At 47.1% G+C, this 15,840-nt stretch overlaps 1 protein-coding gene across 5 annotated transcripts in view; it reads right to left on the bottom strand.

Annotated features, from left to right (window-relative positions):
* Positions 1–4,377: 4,377 nt before the first annotated feature.
* Positions 4,378–15,840, bottom strand: part of Il1r1 (interleukin 1 receptor type 1) — a 66,073-nt gene continuing 54,610 nt past the window's right edge. For all 5 annotated transcript variants that reach the window (XM_060369947.1, XM_060369948.1, XM_021655629.2 and 2 more), the window contains 6 exons: positions 15,341–15,406; positions 12,951–13,068; positions 12,081–12,232; positions 10,830–10,973; positions 7,804–7,971; positions 4,378–7,331 (listed from right to left, as the gene is read on the bottom strand). In XM_060369947.1, the coding sequence (XP_060225930.1) occupies positions 6,913–7,331; positions 7,804–7,971; positions 10,830–10,973; positions 12,081–12,232; positions 12,951–13,068; positions 15,341–15,406 (1,067 nt within the window). In that variant the 3' untranslated portion in view covers positions 4,378–6,912. The remainder of the gene's footprint in view (positions 7,332–7,803; positions 7,972–10,829; positions 10,974–12,080; positions 12,233–12,950; positions 13,069–15,340; positions 15,407–15,840) is intronic.

The following is a 15,840-nucleotide window of genomic DNA, read 5'->3' as shown; positions in this document are numbered from 1 at the left end:
TCTAAGTCACATTCAGTGAATGGCGACAAAATATGAATAAATAACTTCAAGTTGTGAAGTCACAGGTGACTCTTTCTTCCTTACATATTTCAGAAATTTCTGCACTTTTCAAAAGAAAAAATGCTTCTATAATACAAAGGGAAATTTTCTAGTTTACTATGCAAAGAATATTTCTAATACAGCCTATTCCTAGGAATTACCGTTGCCCCTGACCAATGGCTTTCTCTCTCAGGTTTTCAAGGCCGGAAAGGGTGTCAGATGCCTTGGCCTGGAAGCTATAGCCCTGGCTGCTGCCCAGGCTGAGGAACACTGATGTCCAGTCTGCCAGCTGCTGCCAAGGCCTGACCTCCTCAGCTGCCGGGAGCCAAAGCTATCTACAGAAGCCAAAGTCAAAGCTATCCAGTGGAGACAAAGGTAGTTACTGAAGCCAAAGCCAAGTAGAGAACAAAGGTCATTTAGTGGAGACCTAAAGCTATTTAGTGAAAAAGTTATCTAAGACCCTAAATCATGGGTGATAGATTGTGAGGACATCCATTTGTTAGAGCATCCGTAAGATATCTTAAGAGAACATCCTTATGGTATCTTGCAGGTGCAATATTTAACCCGTGAAAGCACTCTTCCTATCTCCTGTAGCAGTAGATTAACCTTCTCCCTTTCCTGCCTTCTCCCTATATAAGTTGTGTAAAAATTTCTAATAAACGGAAACCTTGATCAGACAAACAGACTTGGCTTCTTCCTTCTACTCTCCTCCCTTAGGAACCCACGTTGGAGCCCCTCGGGTCGGGGCACTCAGCCTTCACAAGAGCCTTCATGCTGGCAGAAGAAAAGGGGGGCTATTTGAAGCCTGCACAAGAGTAACAGCAGGGGCCACCACTGCCACCAAGCACGTACCCACGCACTGCTGTCCAGCAGCCGAAGGCCAGCACTTGACAGCTTTGTCTTCGTGGCCTTCTCTCCCAGCAAATCCAAGCTTTTTCCTTCCTAGTTTTCTCTGGAAGGCACAATTCTAATATTCCTAGAATATCACCGTAAGCTTGAAAACAGACGTGTTTCCTCTGCTTTGGAATCCAGAAAAGGATATGAGAAGACTGGGTTTATTTTTTTTTCATCGCTTTATTATGAGGAATTTGCAAATAAAAGAAAACTCGCAACTCTCACGGGTAGGTCGACACTGCACTTGTCCGGACCTCGCCACCCATCTCAAGGACCTTCTCTGTTCAGTTAGGACAGCCATCCCAAGCTGCGGAGCTTCACCGTGGGTTTTACTGCACTGCCAAGTGCCTCTTCATGCCCTTCGCCACCACAAAACTTGCTTAAATGAGACAAACAATCAGCTTTGTATTAGCTTTCGTGCCCCAAGCGTCCTGCACCTACATTCAGGTCTTCCCCGGAACCTTCAGCCTGTTGTTCTCCTTGTCACACGTTAAGCTGCAGACGAGTGTGTTTGTTTACGTATGTGCATATATAATATTTATGTAACCCTGTGTATATGAAAGGCTAGGGTCATATGTGAGGGAGAAAGAACATGGTTTCTCTCTTTCTGAGGCTGGGTGGCCTTGCCTAAGAGTCCACGCTTAAGTCCATCCATTTTTCTGAAACTTTTGTGCCTTCATTTTTCTTTAGAGCTGAGAAGGAATCCTTTTAAAAAAATGTGAAGCACATTTTTATTATTTATTGTTTGTTACTATTATTATGTTGATGGAGAACTAGGTTGGTTCCACTTCCTTGTTATAGTGAACAGAGCAGCAACAAGCACGTTGGTGCGAATGTCACTGTAGGAAGGCGTAGCATTCTCCACCCCGGTGCCCAGAAATGGAAGGATGGGGCATGAGAGGTGTGGTTTTTAATAGGAACCTCCTAACAGACTTCCTGAGTGACTGCAGTCAGCTGCACCTGTAAGCTTCTTCTTAGCATTCTTTCCAACCCGTGTTGTCACACTGGGTTCTGACAGCCCTTCTGCCGGAGGGGAGGGGCTGCATCTCAGAGTAGGTTCAATTTGCCCTTCGCTGACGACTAGGGATGGTGAACACTTACAAAAAACATTTTTGATCCACTTGTGTTTCCTTCTTTGAAATCTGCCTACTCAGTTATTAGCCCATCTTCTGATTGGCCATTTTGTTCCCTTGGTGTTTAGTTTTTGCAGTTCATCTTAGAGTGTGGCTATTAGCCCATAGCGCTAATCGTGAGGGAAACACAGCAGAAGCGGGAACTGACTAACATTGAAAGTGTCCAAGAGAGACTGCCAGCATCCAGTTTACCTCACGGGAAACAGGGCATGCTGTCTGACCCAGGCTAAGTGGGACAAGATGGCCGAGGGGAGGAAAAAAAAGATGAGGAGCCAGACAGAAAGGAGCACATGAGCAAAGCAGAGATGGCGACCTCAGTGAGCTGGAAACAGGCGATACCAGTCATCAGAGAAGTGCTAGTGGACATCCTCAGGACATGCTGAGTGACAGAACCAAGAAGCCCCCAGACATGAAGCCTAACCAATGCTGCAGTCCCTCAGAGGTAAAGGGTCTTTTCACAGGTTGAGTACACATGGCTTCCAGCTGGCTGGGCTGCTGCTCAGAGCAAGAGTCAACAGGATCCAACCACCCGCAGCCTGACAACACAGGCCCAACCGGTCTAGCAGCTCAGGGAAGCAGTGCCAGAGTTTCCACTTCAGATTTAAGATGAACCAATGTACAGGAATTAGATCCTTGAACCACCAAGCCGGCCTGGCTACCCCTGGGCAGTCGGAGGTAAGAGGAGCATGCCTTTGCTCGAAAGACTGCTGCACCTTTTTAACTAGTGCCATCCATTTCCTGTAGGGTTTCCATCTCCATCCATTTTCTGTAGGGTTTCCTTCTCCTCCATTTTCTGTAGGGTTTCCATCTCCCAGACTTACTTGGGCATGTGCTTACACGTGCAAACAAACCACCTCCCCACACTCAGAGAAAGGCCTTCAGTCTGTTTGCAAAATAAACATTATTATACCCCAAATTCCTCTCCCTTGTCTCATCTTGCACGTGGTTTCTTTTATACAATTTCCTCTCCCGTGCATTCGAGTTGCTATAGTGATGTGTTTCTGCATTTCATTTTAATGCACGTGAGTTTTCAGGCTTGCCGCTCACTAGCTGCTAAAATTCAGAAGGTATATTCGGAGCTTCTGTCCCAGGTACTGCATGGAGGAGCTCCGTGTGTGACACACATGAAGTCTTACCACAGAGAGCAAAGCCGGGGCTCAGAGCAGCCAGGCGCTCTGCTCTCACTCAGATGCTCAGGCTGCTCAGGGATTCAGATCCCGGGTCTTCCCAAGCAGCTGGCACTCTTGTGGAGAAAGAATCCCAGAGACCTAGCTCCAAATCAGCAGGGGATGCCACTTGATCAAGAGAGGTCACGTGTGACTTATTAACAGCCTCGGTCTGACGTAATTCTTGGCTAAAACAAGCATTAATCTCTCAAGGAACAAAAGCACGCTGGAACACTGGATTCTTTGGGTAAGAAACTTAGGAAAGGTAAGTTCTAGATACCAAGATGCAAACTTGCGTGTGCCCACATTTTAACGCGCACTGAGGGGTTTACTCAATGACACTGCAAACCCTCTGTGAACCCCAAAGTCAAGCTTCAGTGCAATTGTTTTAGACGCCTTGCTCCTTTGTTCGATACTTCCATAAAGCATGAAGGAGAGGGTAGGCAATGGCAACAGTAACAGAATATAAGATTCACGTTCTTGTACTATCAGTTCAGTGCTGTGATAGGGGCCACGCCCAGGGCCTCACAGCCAGGCCCTTGGTCTACCTCAAGCAACAGCCCAGCCTTTAATCCACTGCGTATACAAAGGAAGAGATGGGGCTAAGGCAGGGAAGTCAGGGCTCATGGGCTTTCTTGTTTGACCAGTGACCTCAGGTCTTGTCTTAAGAGTTACTAGAGTTGTGACAGACACCATGACCAAAGCAACTTTGGGAGAAAATGGTTTCTTCCACTTCGCTGTTCATCACTGAAGGAGTCAGGAACCTGGAGGCAGGAGCTGATGTAGAGGCCACAGAGGGTGCTGCTCACTGGCTTGCTCAGCCTGCTTTCTTACAGAACCCAGCACCACCAGCTCAGGGGTGGCCCCACCCACGGTGGGCTGAGCCTCCCCATCCATCACTAATCAAGAGAATGCTTCACAGGCCTGCCTACAGCCTGGTGTTATGGATGCGCTTCCTCACCTGAGGCTCCCTCCATGCCTCTAGCTCGTGTCAAGCTGCCAGAGAGCTGACATAACCAGCACAGACCCCGGCTTCCCTACGCCCAGAAAACCCTGCAAAAGGCATCGTCCTTTATATCAGGCCTTGGAACACGTGTAAGCTGAAGAAAGGACACCCAGAGAAACAGATTCAATGATACTCAAAGGAGGGTTTAACAATTTATTGGAAAACAAATTCAGTCCACTGATCCATAATATGCATTATACATAAATGCTGTGGTTCGTGATACATATCTGGCATCGGCTGAAGAATTATAAGATCAAATTCTCTAATAAAAAAAAACACCCTTCATTATTGATCAGTATAAATATAAATTATAAAAAAGTCATTAAAATGGCTCAATACTTTTTCTATCCTTACAAGAAAAGTTCAAAAGGCAAGAGAGAGAGAAATATAAATTCTGCTAAACCAGTTTTAAACACTGGTAATTAATACATCATTGCATGTGCAAAATTCTGCAACACTTGGTTGGCCTTTTGAAAACACCATCGCGAGGCACTGTGGAATCTGAGCAATGGAGAAAGCATGACGGACAGCTCCAGCCAGGTACCTCTGGGGAGGCGAAGGCACGGGAAGTTCTTACTGCTCATATGTGCCACTCCATCCTTCCCCCGGGAAGGAATGACACAACTTCCTTATTCAGGGCCCCTCGTGGCACAGGCTAACCTTTGCCTCTGTCTCCCCCTCAGTTCTTGCTGTCACACTACCCATGGTTCTTTGCTCTCTGCTTTTACTTTCTGGCCAAGTTTCCCATGAACTCTAATTCACATATGATATACAGGCATATATCTGGATGGCAGACAAAAACTCATCAGCAAAATTAAGCTTTAAAGCATCATGGGTTGGGGTATGACCTCACTCCATCAGACCTCTGGCTGCCACCTGGGACAGCCTTGCTTTCTCCGACCTAGCAACCCAGCGATCACCATCAGGCTGGGTCCAGGAGAAAAGAAGTCAGAAGGGGAGAGCCAAGATCCCAAATTGTGTGCTTTCGTCTACCTCTATGTAGGTGAGAAGATGCCTTTTAAATAATATTTGCACTCACCCATAGCAGATGCTTGAAGTCTGAAAGACAGAGGGGAATCCACATCTGTACAGCCCTGAAAACTGGGTTTGTTTTTAGCACATGAACTTGGCTTTTCAATCTTCCAGAACGGTTAGGATTATTCCAAAGACAGTCATCAAATTAAAAACAAACAAAAATTTTTGTACCACAGAGACCAATTTGCTTTCATTTTTTTTAGTTGGAGAAGAAATGTTGACCTTTCGGAAGCCAGTGTTGGAAAATAAAAAAAAAATCATGCTGAAAAGTCTAAAGGTAGATTTATAAATCCCAACACTGAAAAAGACTGTGTTTGTTCCTAACGTAAAGACATTGCTGGACTTGGTTGCTTCCCAAAGAACATGTCTTCTCCCATGAGCAAATAAAGAGTGGAGCACAGGGAGAGCAGCCAGAAAAGTTCAAGGCCTGGGTCCAGCAGAGCTCAAAGAGGAATTTGATAAATAGGTCAGTGTCTCTATATAAAATCACGATGATTACAAGTTTTAAGTGTGATTTTCCGACAGTACTTTAAAATAAAGGTCTCGGCAAATCTATAACACATGTTCACAGTGCAGAGAGCAGAGTAAGGACACGGACACAGCCACTGCCTGCCCCTCGGAGAGGACAGTTCCTGCTAGCAAAGAAACCACCTTCCAAAGTGCCCCCCAAACAGCAGGGGTAAAGTGACAGGAAAGTTGACTTCTGGGGGTTGGTGGCCAAGTCTAGGGTAAGGAGAGATTAGGCCCTAGGGATTTTAGCATTGAGATCAACTTTGAACTTCAGCAAACTCCTTGTCATGTGGAGAAAATGTGAGGGAGAATTCTAGTCCTAGAGTGTGAGAGGCACGGTGAAGATGGAGGAGGTTCCAGCAGCAGGACAGCAAAGAGAGGCCAGGGGACAAGGTGGGGACAAGATGAAGAAGCCATGAAGTGCTGCAGCCCCTCCCCCGGGGCGGGGCTAGAGCAGTCCCAGGGAGGAAGGTGAATCCTCAGGCTGTGCATTGCAGAGAGGCACCTCCTGAGAAGCCATGAGCAGCGACAGGCACAAGAAAGAGGACGGAGCAGCAACAGCCTTTTTCCAGGACGGATGCTGAGTAGTTAATATAAACCCACTCTCTTCTGCAGAAAGCAAAGGTGAACGCAGTAAAGGGAACCCGGGGGACCCTTCTTCACCGAGATGACAGCTTTCAAAGTCTATAAAATCTAGTCTTTGAAAACTGAGTCTGGTGGCCTGGGAAATGCAAGGAAGTTATGCCTCCCCGGAGGGAGGGGGGTCAGTAAGCCTCACCCGCACGGAGGCTCAGGAGAGCCCTTCTCCACCGAAGACCCCCAAAGTGTCCTCAGACAACCACAGTCCCACCGTGGGACCACACAGGGGTGGGTTAGACCACCCACAAGGGCGGCCGTCTGAGGAAGCTCGTACTCCAGGCTGACCACCTCAGCCCAAGCATCCGGAGCAGCCCCGAGCAGCCCCGAGCAGCTTGGCCCTGGGCTTCCCAGCCCTCTGCTCCCAACTGTCCTGGTCCCTTGCCAATCCCCTCAGGCGACCTGGGGAGAAGGGACTCTGAAGCTGCGTTGTGTGACTGTACACGTTACTGGAATCAGGAGGCATCCCGGCCTTGTGGGCCACTCCGGCCAGCTAGCCGAGAGGTAAGTGCGTCTCTGCCTGCAGCCTCTCCTTGGCATCCGGCACAGGCCCCGGGCGTAGCAAGCTGTGTCTAGACAGCGGGGGTCGCCGGTGCACTGGCATGCGGTACCTCAAGTGTTTCCAGAACCTGGTCTTGGCGGATGGCGGTCTCTCTTTAAAGTCTCCAGACCAGCAAATAGCTCCATGTTTCTGCTTAATGAATTGGATCGACTCTGGCATTTTCTCATAGTCTTGGATTTTCTCCAACTCAAGCAGGACAACTTTAATCCCTTCCCGGATGAGAGCGTTATAGATGGCTATTTGTTCTTCAGACGACTGAGGCAGCCAGCTGAAGCCTCCCATGTCCCTCAGTAAAATGATAATCAGCCTCCTGCTTTTCCTTACGTTTTCATTAGTAACATCGATAGTATCTGCAAGACAGAGCACAAGGCGGTCATGAGCTGCTGTCCACCTGCTCTTTCCTGAACTCAACACTCAGGAAGTTCTTCCCAGGCTCTTTTCTGTGTCTCCCGTTGCTTTCTCCCTGCCTTACTTGAGATTCAGAGACATTTGAATTTTACAGACAAGCTCAAAAAACTGGCCCATGAAAAATGGACTTTGCTCTTAGAACTCAGAAAAGCCTCAGTAAAAACTTTTAGGACTTCCTGTTAAACTGCTTGATCTATAACAGTCTTACATTAAAACAGCTGCAGACTGACTGTTAGATCTAGCTAGTCATTAATTTTTCCAAAAGAATAAAAGTCAACCAATCATTGATCCAACAAACTGAAAGATTATTATAGGCCATTGAAGAAACTCTTTAAAGTCTTCAGATATGTATGATGGAGCCTGCCTGCTAGAATCCGGACTCGGCAACCAACTGCAAAGGGAGCATTTACATACCTTCTCCAGCTTGGTCATCCCTTCCGTAAATGAACAGCTTGTACCCAAACTGCCCCTCCAAGACCTCAGGCAGCAGCTTAAACACGAAAGTGTCCAGGCTCGAGGAGGCTCCCTCTCTGACAGTCTTAGGATAGAGTATGTATGCATCGTAGGTCTTTCCATCTGACGCTAAAGGGAGATGGAACACAAACAGGACTGTGATGGGACTGAGAAAGTCAACACCACAAACGTTCATTTCAGCAGGGTCCAGCTGCCTGAGCGGAAGCGCAACACCAAACTCAATATAGTACAGGTTTGGAGTTTTGTTTCCTCGTCTGCCTTAATATCTTAAAGAACAATATGCCTTCTCATATGTTTTTGTGACTGCATTTAATTTTTCCTCATATATTTAAATAGTGTCCAGAGTAGATTTATTGTCAACCTGACCCAGCTAGTCACCTGAGAAGGTGCAGCCTTGGCTGAGAAAGCTGCCACTAGACCAGCTTAGGCCATTTTCTTGACTGATGATTGATGTGGGAAGGCCAAGCCCACCGTGGGCAGAGCTGTCCCTAGGCAGGCCATCCGGAATGGCTTAAGAAAGCAGGCTGAGCAAAGCCTGGGTAGCAAGCCAGTCAGCGGCACAGCTCTGCGTCTCTGCTTCAGCTCCTGCCTCCACGCTCCTCTCTTGAGTTCCTGCCTTGATTTTCCCAGAGACAGACTACAAGCTCTTAGGATAAAACACACTCCTCCTCACAAGGTTGGTTTTGATCATGGATTTTTATCACAGTAGTAGAAACCCTAATTAAGACAAACATCACAAAGCCTACAGTCAGATTGTAACTTTTGACTATTAACAAAAACCTATCATATCACTCTTCTGAATGTGTAAAATGTAATCTAAATAACAGAATTGTATAGACACTAATATTAACTGTTAAAACATATGAGCAACCCTTTTCTATTTCAGAAGTATATTTTATTCATTCCTTTTCATACATTCATAGAGTGTATTTGGTCCATACCTGCCTCTTCCCTGCTCCTCTCCAGACCCTCCTCCGGGCCCCTCCTCCTCCTAACTTCATATCCTTCCTTTATCTCTCTCGGAGTCCAGTTAGTGCTTCTGGTACTCACATCCACACAGAGCCTTCTTTTGGAGCACAGGCAGCCTACCAGGGGACCCAACACCAAGGCAAGCTGACTGTTCCCAGCTGGCTGCTGGGGCCGGGCATCCTGAGCTCCTCATTCTCCATGCTGGGGTGGTAACTGGCCAGGTCTCCTACAGGTGGTCCTAGCTTCTTTTCTAACTTTAGCAACGTGCAAATTGTTCCTATTTCTCCTTAAACTTGTACCTTTGTCTATACCTATAGAATATTGTTTGTTACATTTTCAAGGTTTTTTTTTTTTTTTTTTTTTTTTTTTTTACTTTTCTCTTACAAAAATTGCATATTGAGATTCTCTAAATGTTGGCATCTGTTTTCATTAATACACATTTTTGCTGGGGGTTGGCCTGGTGCTATGTATTCTAAAGCTACTTAATGCCATCCCTCAAGATCTGGTTACACCCCAGCGGAGCACATTCTCGCATACACCAAGTGATGCTGTGTAACTCTGCTCCCCAGTTACCCCTGATTGGCTAATAAAGTTGCTGACAGCCTGGCTGGGCAGATGAGAGGTAGGCGGAGCTTAGGTTCCTGGGCTTGGGGTCTCAGAAGGACCATGAGGAGGGGAAAGAAAGAAGGAAGAAGGGCAGGAGGTCACCGTGAGGTAGACAGGAGCACGTGGCCAAGAGCAGCTTGCTCTGAGGACTGGCCTGACAGAGCAGAAGCAGCCCAAGCGGAACATGTGTGAGTGTTTATGGGGATTTTGGATAGGAAGCTGACGAGATAGCTTAGAGGGTTGATATCTGCCCAGCCCTAGTGATTTAAGGCTTATTAGAAATCTAACACGTTTCTGTTTCCTTTATTTGTAAAACAGCTGTTAAGGAATAAAGGTCAGCGCACAGGGGACTCAGCTGGCCTGCCTGCAGGGTCCTAGCAACTGCTTATGTCATCATCTGCCGCTGCCAGTTGCGCCAGGTGTGTGCGGGACATGGGCCACCCACACCCCGGCTCTCTTTCTGTCTGTTCCAGCTTCTCTTTCTCTCTCTGTTCCCACTGTTTTTCTTTCTTTCCCTCCTTTCCCCCCTTTTCCCCCCTCATGCTCACTCGCTGTCTCTATCCCTTCTCCAGGCTCCTTTCCCACAATAAACTTCCTTATGCCAGATCTGTAATATGTCATAATTCCTCAGGGATTATGTACACCTTGGCATGGGCCTGCCATGGCTCCCCCACCATCATATCATCATTAAAGATCATAACAGTAACCGTCGCCATAATTTACTGCATTTAATTAACGTATACAAGATAATTCACTTAAAATACATTAACTCTAACAATTATGAGTTTCCTTGTGACATCTTCATTTGTATAAAATACCCAGATCACCCTCGCCCCATTACTCTCTTTTCTCTCCTCCCTCACAATGACTTTTAAATCCTCATGTCCTACATGTTTTCCAGTCATTGTGTTTTACTACAGAATTGCCCTCACATAACATCTAATGCTATCCTGCCTACTCAATGCAGCTGCACCTTCACCGCCTTTTCCTCTCTCTTCTCTAAACACCTCGAGCCTCCATTCTACTTCTTCGTCCTGTGTTAGTTTGAGATGACGTGATACTAAAGAGAAAGAGGGACCTCTCCTGGTGTGGGACTCTCTCTCTTTCATTTGACTGTGAATCATGGAGTCTACAGACACCTACAGCACAGAGCATGCCCTAATAGTGGATTGTGGGTAAATAATTTACAGACTGGGGCTCTAACCCCTTCTGTGCCCTGTCAGTATGGAAGCTAGGGTAGTAACTTAGAAATGAGTGGCATCAATGCTTATAAGTTATGAAACTCAACAAGAATAAATGTTCCTCTTGTTTAAGCCAACATCATCATTAAAGGCTTATTAATCATCTCCTAACCATCCAGAGAAAACCATTCGGGGAATATAAAATTATACCTTTTGGGGGGAGAAAATCAGAGCAGGAGTCCCTGTACCAGAGCACAATATCAACCTTGAAGATTTTATAGATGAAAACACAGCATATAATTGTAGCCGTTAGAATGACAAAGGTCCCAATGAGGTAATTCTTGAAATCAGGGACTAAAACAGAAAAGAAGTAAAAATTATTAGAACCAAAAACAATGAGAACTTCTGGCAGGGATCTGAATGTGTTTACTGCAAACAAAGTGCATTTAGGAAGCTCTTTGTGTCCAGACCCATGCGCGTTCGCTCACCATCACTGATATCCATGACCACTGACTGGGTGGATGAAGCCTAATTCTATATGCATTCTGCTAAATTCCCACCTAAAGCAAAGGATACAGTAAGAGAAAACCCATCGGGACCACAGGGACAGAGTTCGTTCCAGGACCACAGAAGTCAGAAGCCTCATGGTCCCTGAGGGAGGAGAGCAAGTTAGGAAGAAACAAGAGACGAGGAGAGAAAGGAAGTGACATTCCACAATCCCACGTTCTTTGGTCTCTTCTAACCGTTCACGCAAAGGAGAGAGTCGTGAGAAGTGGGAGGTTGAGAGGAAGGAGGATGGAGAAGAATCCACAAGAGGAAAAGCGAAGAAGGCGCCTTTTCTCTGTCAAGATATGGGTGGCATCCAGGAAAAATCTAAATACTTAACCATTTTACCTTTCTGTTTTATTTATTTTTATTTACATTTATACACATGCCCTGTTTTTGTTTTTGATTTTGTTTTTTTAAGTAAACTGTAGAGTATTTAAGCAATATTTCATAGTCAGGTTCTTGACTATGGCAAGTCTTGAAAAGCGGTGACTTCAGACATCCTTGCTGTAAGCAGGATATTTAGGCTTTTTGTGTACAACCATCTTGTTTGGTCATGTGCTTAAAAATAGCCATGGGGTACTCGCAATGAAACAAATTGAGGCCGCTACTGGCCCAGGGAGAAGAATAACTTGTAAGAGAAATAGTTGACATCATTTCGGATATTTTAATCACAGAAACTAAGAAGAGTTCCTGCACCTGGGATACAGGCTGCCTCCAGAGCTGCACCAGCCAGAGGCAGGGAGAAAGGCTGAGGTCGGGTGGTGGGGTGGGAATGTTTCCTAGAGGAATGGAGAATTCAGCCCAAGAAGTGGAGCAGATGTGAAGCCTCAGCTGAAGGGCGAGCAATGTTCCTGGCGAAGCCCTGGACTCGGCTACGCCAGCTACTACGTTAAGCAAATGCTTGTCACCTACCTGGGCTTACTAACTGGATGTACGCTGACTCTAGAACATTGGTGTTCCTGACGATGCAGATGAACGGATACTGATAAAACTGGCTTTGCACGTCTGAAATGTTAAGTATTGTCATGAGCGCGTACTTTCTTTCGATGGAAGGATGCTCCACACTGTTCACAAGAGAGAGGAGGGGAGTAAATGGCATGAGTAAGATGCAGCTACAGGAAGGAAGACCTGCAGGCCCAGTTAATTGCTTTATTTCCAACATAAATTACAGCTCCAACAATCACCTTCCCCAGGCATGTGCATAAGTTTGTTGGCAAGACAATCTGAAATTATCTGACCTCAAGGTCAGGAACACTCAACAGCAAGGAAATCAACATAATTACCAGCTTTCAAGAAAAAAAAAAGGCATTGTACACACACACACACACACACACACACACATTCTTGGCTCCATGGGGGTATGTGACAGGGGCAGATGACAAAGGGCGTGGCATGGGAAGGAGCAGGGAGGAGGAGCTAATGGACGCCAGGAGATCTTTATCCTGGAGACTGAGGCCGAGTGACTGCTGTGTGTCCCCTTCCATGTGCTTTTCCAGACTGCTCACTCAACACTCGTGTTGAGCAATGCGGAATGAAATGCAAGAAAAAGGCTTTTAGCTGTTGTGGAATTGGTACATTGACACATCTTTTTAACAACAACAACAAATGAGAACTTCTCACAAATGTCTATCGAGTCGAAAAGCTCAAAGTGGGCAGCAAAGGGCTTGGACGAGCCAACCATCAGCCATGCCTCGGCCTTAGAGTCAGAACAGAGCAGGCGTGGCCACGGAATGCACTATCGAAACGGACTAGCAAAACCAGCAAACAGACTAGCAAACTCACAGCTGATAGTCCTCGGCTAGGAGTGGGTGGTCCATTTCAATTTCCGACCCGTTCCACTTCCAGTAGACAAGATCCGTGAACTGGCCTGTGACGTTGCAGATCAGCTGCAGCGTGGACCCTGGAAAGCAACACATGTTCACTGCCACGGCCAGCCGCCCTTCACAACAATCTGCCTATGCTCACACACAGCTATTGAATAAAAATTTTAAAGCGCAGAAAAGCAAAATGAGAGAGGAAATTTCCCTAGTCCTCATCACCCAGAGAACGGCACTGTTTGTTTTGTAATCACTCAGTCTTGCTCTTCCCTCCTTGCCAGCTGCCTGAGTGGGGTCCTACCGTCTGTTCCTGTGGACTTATTGTCACCTGGGCCCCTCAGCCTCTGTGACTAGTCCTCCGAAGAGCCCTGTTGGGATGAGCTTCATTCGCATTTTGTCACATAACTGCACACTAACAACACTGTTGCTGCTGAACAGAGTCTCAAAGATGTTGTGATTATGATTAATGCTGTAAGGGACTGGCTGCTCACATCACTGTTTGAAAACCTGGAGCCAGAAGGGGCCTGTTGTGGCAGGATTCAAACCCATGGCCTCGCTACCTCTCCAGCCCTCACAAGAAGATGCAGGCTCAACCCCAAACCCAATCAAGTAAGGCTTGCCTGGTGCACAACCATCATTTCACACCGAGCCCAGAAAACAAGGGCTGGCCACTAAGCCTTGTCCACTGGGAGCAGGAGAAGCAAGCTCAGCCTTCACTGAGGTTTCCTGTGAGTGGCTCTGGAGCAGGAACTGGGGGCCTCGAGCACCCTAGCTATGGGCTTTATCACAGCCCAGCCGCTCTGCACCATTTCTTCACATTTATTTCATGTGCATGGGTGTTTGTTTGGCCTGCATAGATACATGTGTGTGTGTCTGGTGCTCACAGAGGCCAGAAGAGGGTGTTGGCTCCCCTGGAGCTGGTGGGCATTGTGAGCTGCCATGTAGGCGCTGGAAACTGGACTTGGGTCCCCTGTGAGAGCAGCCAGTGCTCTTAACAACCCAGCCATCTCCAGGCCTCCCACCGACACTTCTGGAACCATTGGTGGCCAAAATCTGTAAGAAGTTATTTCTTCACTGTACCTGTCTTCACTCACTATTGTCTAAAAGCCCTCTTGTACCAAATCAGGAGAAAATTGTGCAAGTGCGTGACATTTTCATTGCCTTTTGTTCTTAACGCTTTCTTGGATGGAACACACTGTCTTCCGGGCTGTCTTGAACAAGTGACTGAATTTAGTTCCAGACCGTTAGCTGATGTGAAGTTTCTTCTCAAGTTTATGTTACCTTTACTATAGGATGCCTTCTCATTTATTTTCTACCTTCTCAGTAAAAATAAATGTGTGTACCTACATTCATCCTCCTTTGTGTCTGTCGGTGTGGGTATGTGTGTAAAAACGCAGATGTATCTGTGTATGCGTGTGTGTGTTTATGCCTGTAAGGGTGCAGGGGTGCCTGTGTGTGTGTGCATGTGTGTGTGTGTGCATGTGAGAGTGCAAGTGTGCCTGTGTGTGTGTGTGCATGTGTGTGTGTGTGTGTGTGTGTGTGTGTGTGTGTGTGTGTATGGAGGCTGAACACTACCCACCTCCTTTGCGATGGGTGTACCTCACCAACTATGGCACCCATGGGTGTGTGCCTGCCTCTGCCTCCCCGGAACTGGGATTACAGATGAACATTATCACACCCAGCCGTGTTCATGGACTCTGCGCATCACACTCAGCCCCCACAAGCACTTCACTGACTGGGTCACCCTATCCTCTCTTCCTTTTGTCTGCAGTCGAGGCCAGCCTCAGCTCACCATCCTGCCTGCCTTCCTCCACAGCCAGCACCTCTCCCCCAAGAGGGAGCCAATGGCCACTTCGTCGGTGACAGGAAGGGCTCTTCACTACTTGGTGACCAAGAAGGGTCTCTTCCTGACATTTTAAACAGCTGGCTAGCTTGGAAAGCATTTTTAGAATGACTGCCATCTTTTTAACATATATATTCTTACCCCTCTGCCTGAAAGAGTCTCCCTAACTGAAAACTTCTGAGCCAATTAGGTAAATTGCATACCATATTCTCGGACATTTAACCTTAGCATGCGGCTGCTGTTTGCACAGGCCGTAGGGCTCCACTGGAAAGGAAGGGTAGGAGGATCAGGTATGACTAGATTTTTTTTTTCCGTAAGAGGCAAAATCTTAAAAAATAAAATAAAATTTAAGAAATGTATTCAAACCCTGTGAAATAATTTACATACATCATTGATGGCGGGCATGGTGCCACTGTCTCTCCATGGTTTGTGCTGTGTGTGTTGAGAATGTGCACCTTGTCTTTGTGAATTCAGAATTAGGACGTCACCGCACCCTACCGAGGCCCACTCACCTGGCTCTGCTTCCAGCGTCTCGTTCCGCGGGCTCACAATCACAGGTCGGTCGCTCTTGTTCTCACCTGCCGGAAGAAAACCCCCAGAGCTCCTCAGCCTTTCAGACAGTTCACAAGCATTGCAGCACTCGGCCAGCACGGCGCTGGATCTGGCCAGACAGTTCCACAAGTGCCAATGAACAGCGCGTTCCGGATACGGAACACCTTCAAACACGGGCTCTACCCCTTTGGTGCCAGGATCTGCTCTGCTCTTCCCTGGGGTCGTCTGTTACAGTACCAGGAGCTGGAGCCAGCACTCCACACATGCTAGGCTCATGCCCCACCACTGAGCTACATCCCCAAGGCCAGCGACTCCTGCTGAGTCAGACGCCCCCAGGTCAGGCCCTCAGTGGCCTCATATGTCCACTAAAGGCAGTGTGGAGATCTTGGAAGGCCTACTTCCTGGGCTAGCTGAGGATTTTACAGGCCCGTTGGAAAGCATAACTCACGGAGCGTTGGTC

This window comes from Meriones unguiculatus, chromosome 16 (genome assembly GCF_030254825.1).
Source record: "Meriones unguiculatus strain TT.TT164.6M chromosome 16, Bangor_MerUng_6.1, whole genome shotgun sequence".
In the NCBI taxonomy this organism is placed as follows: domain Eukaryota; kingdom Metazoa; phylum Chordata; class Mammalia; order Rodentia; family Muridae; genus Meriones; species Meriones unguiculatus.
This window is presented reverse-complemented; position numbering and strand designations above follow the sequence as displayed.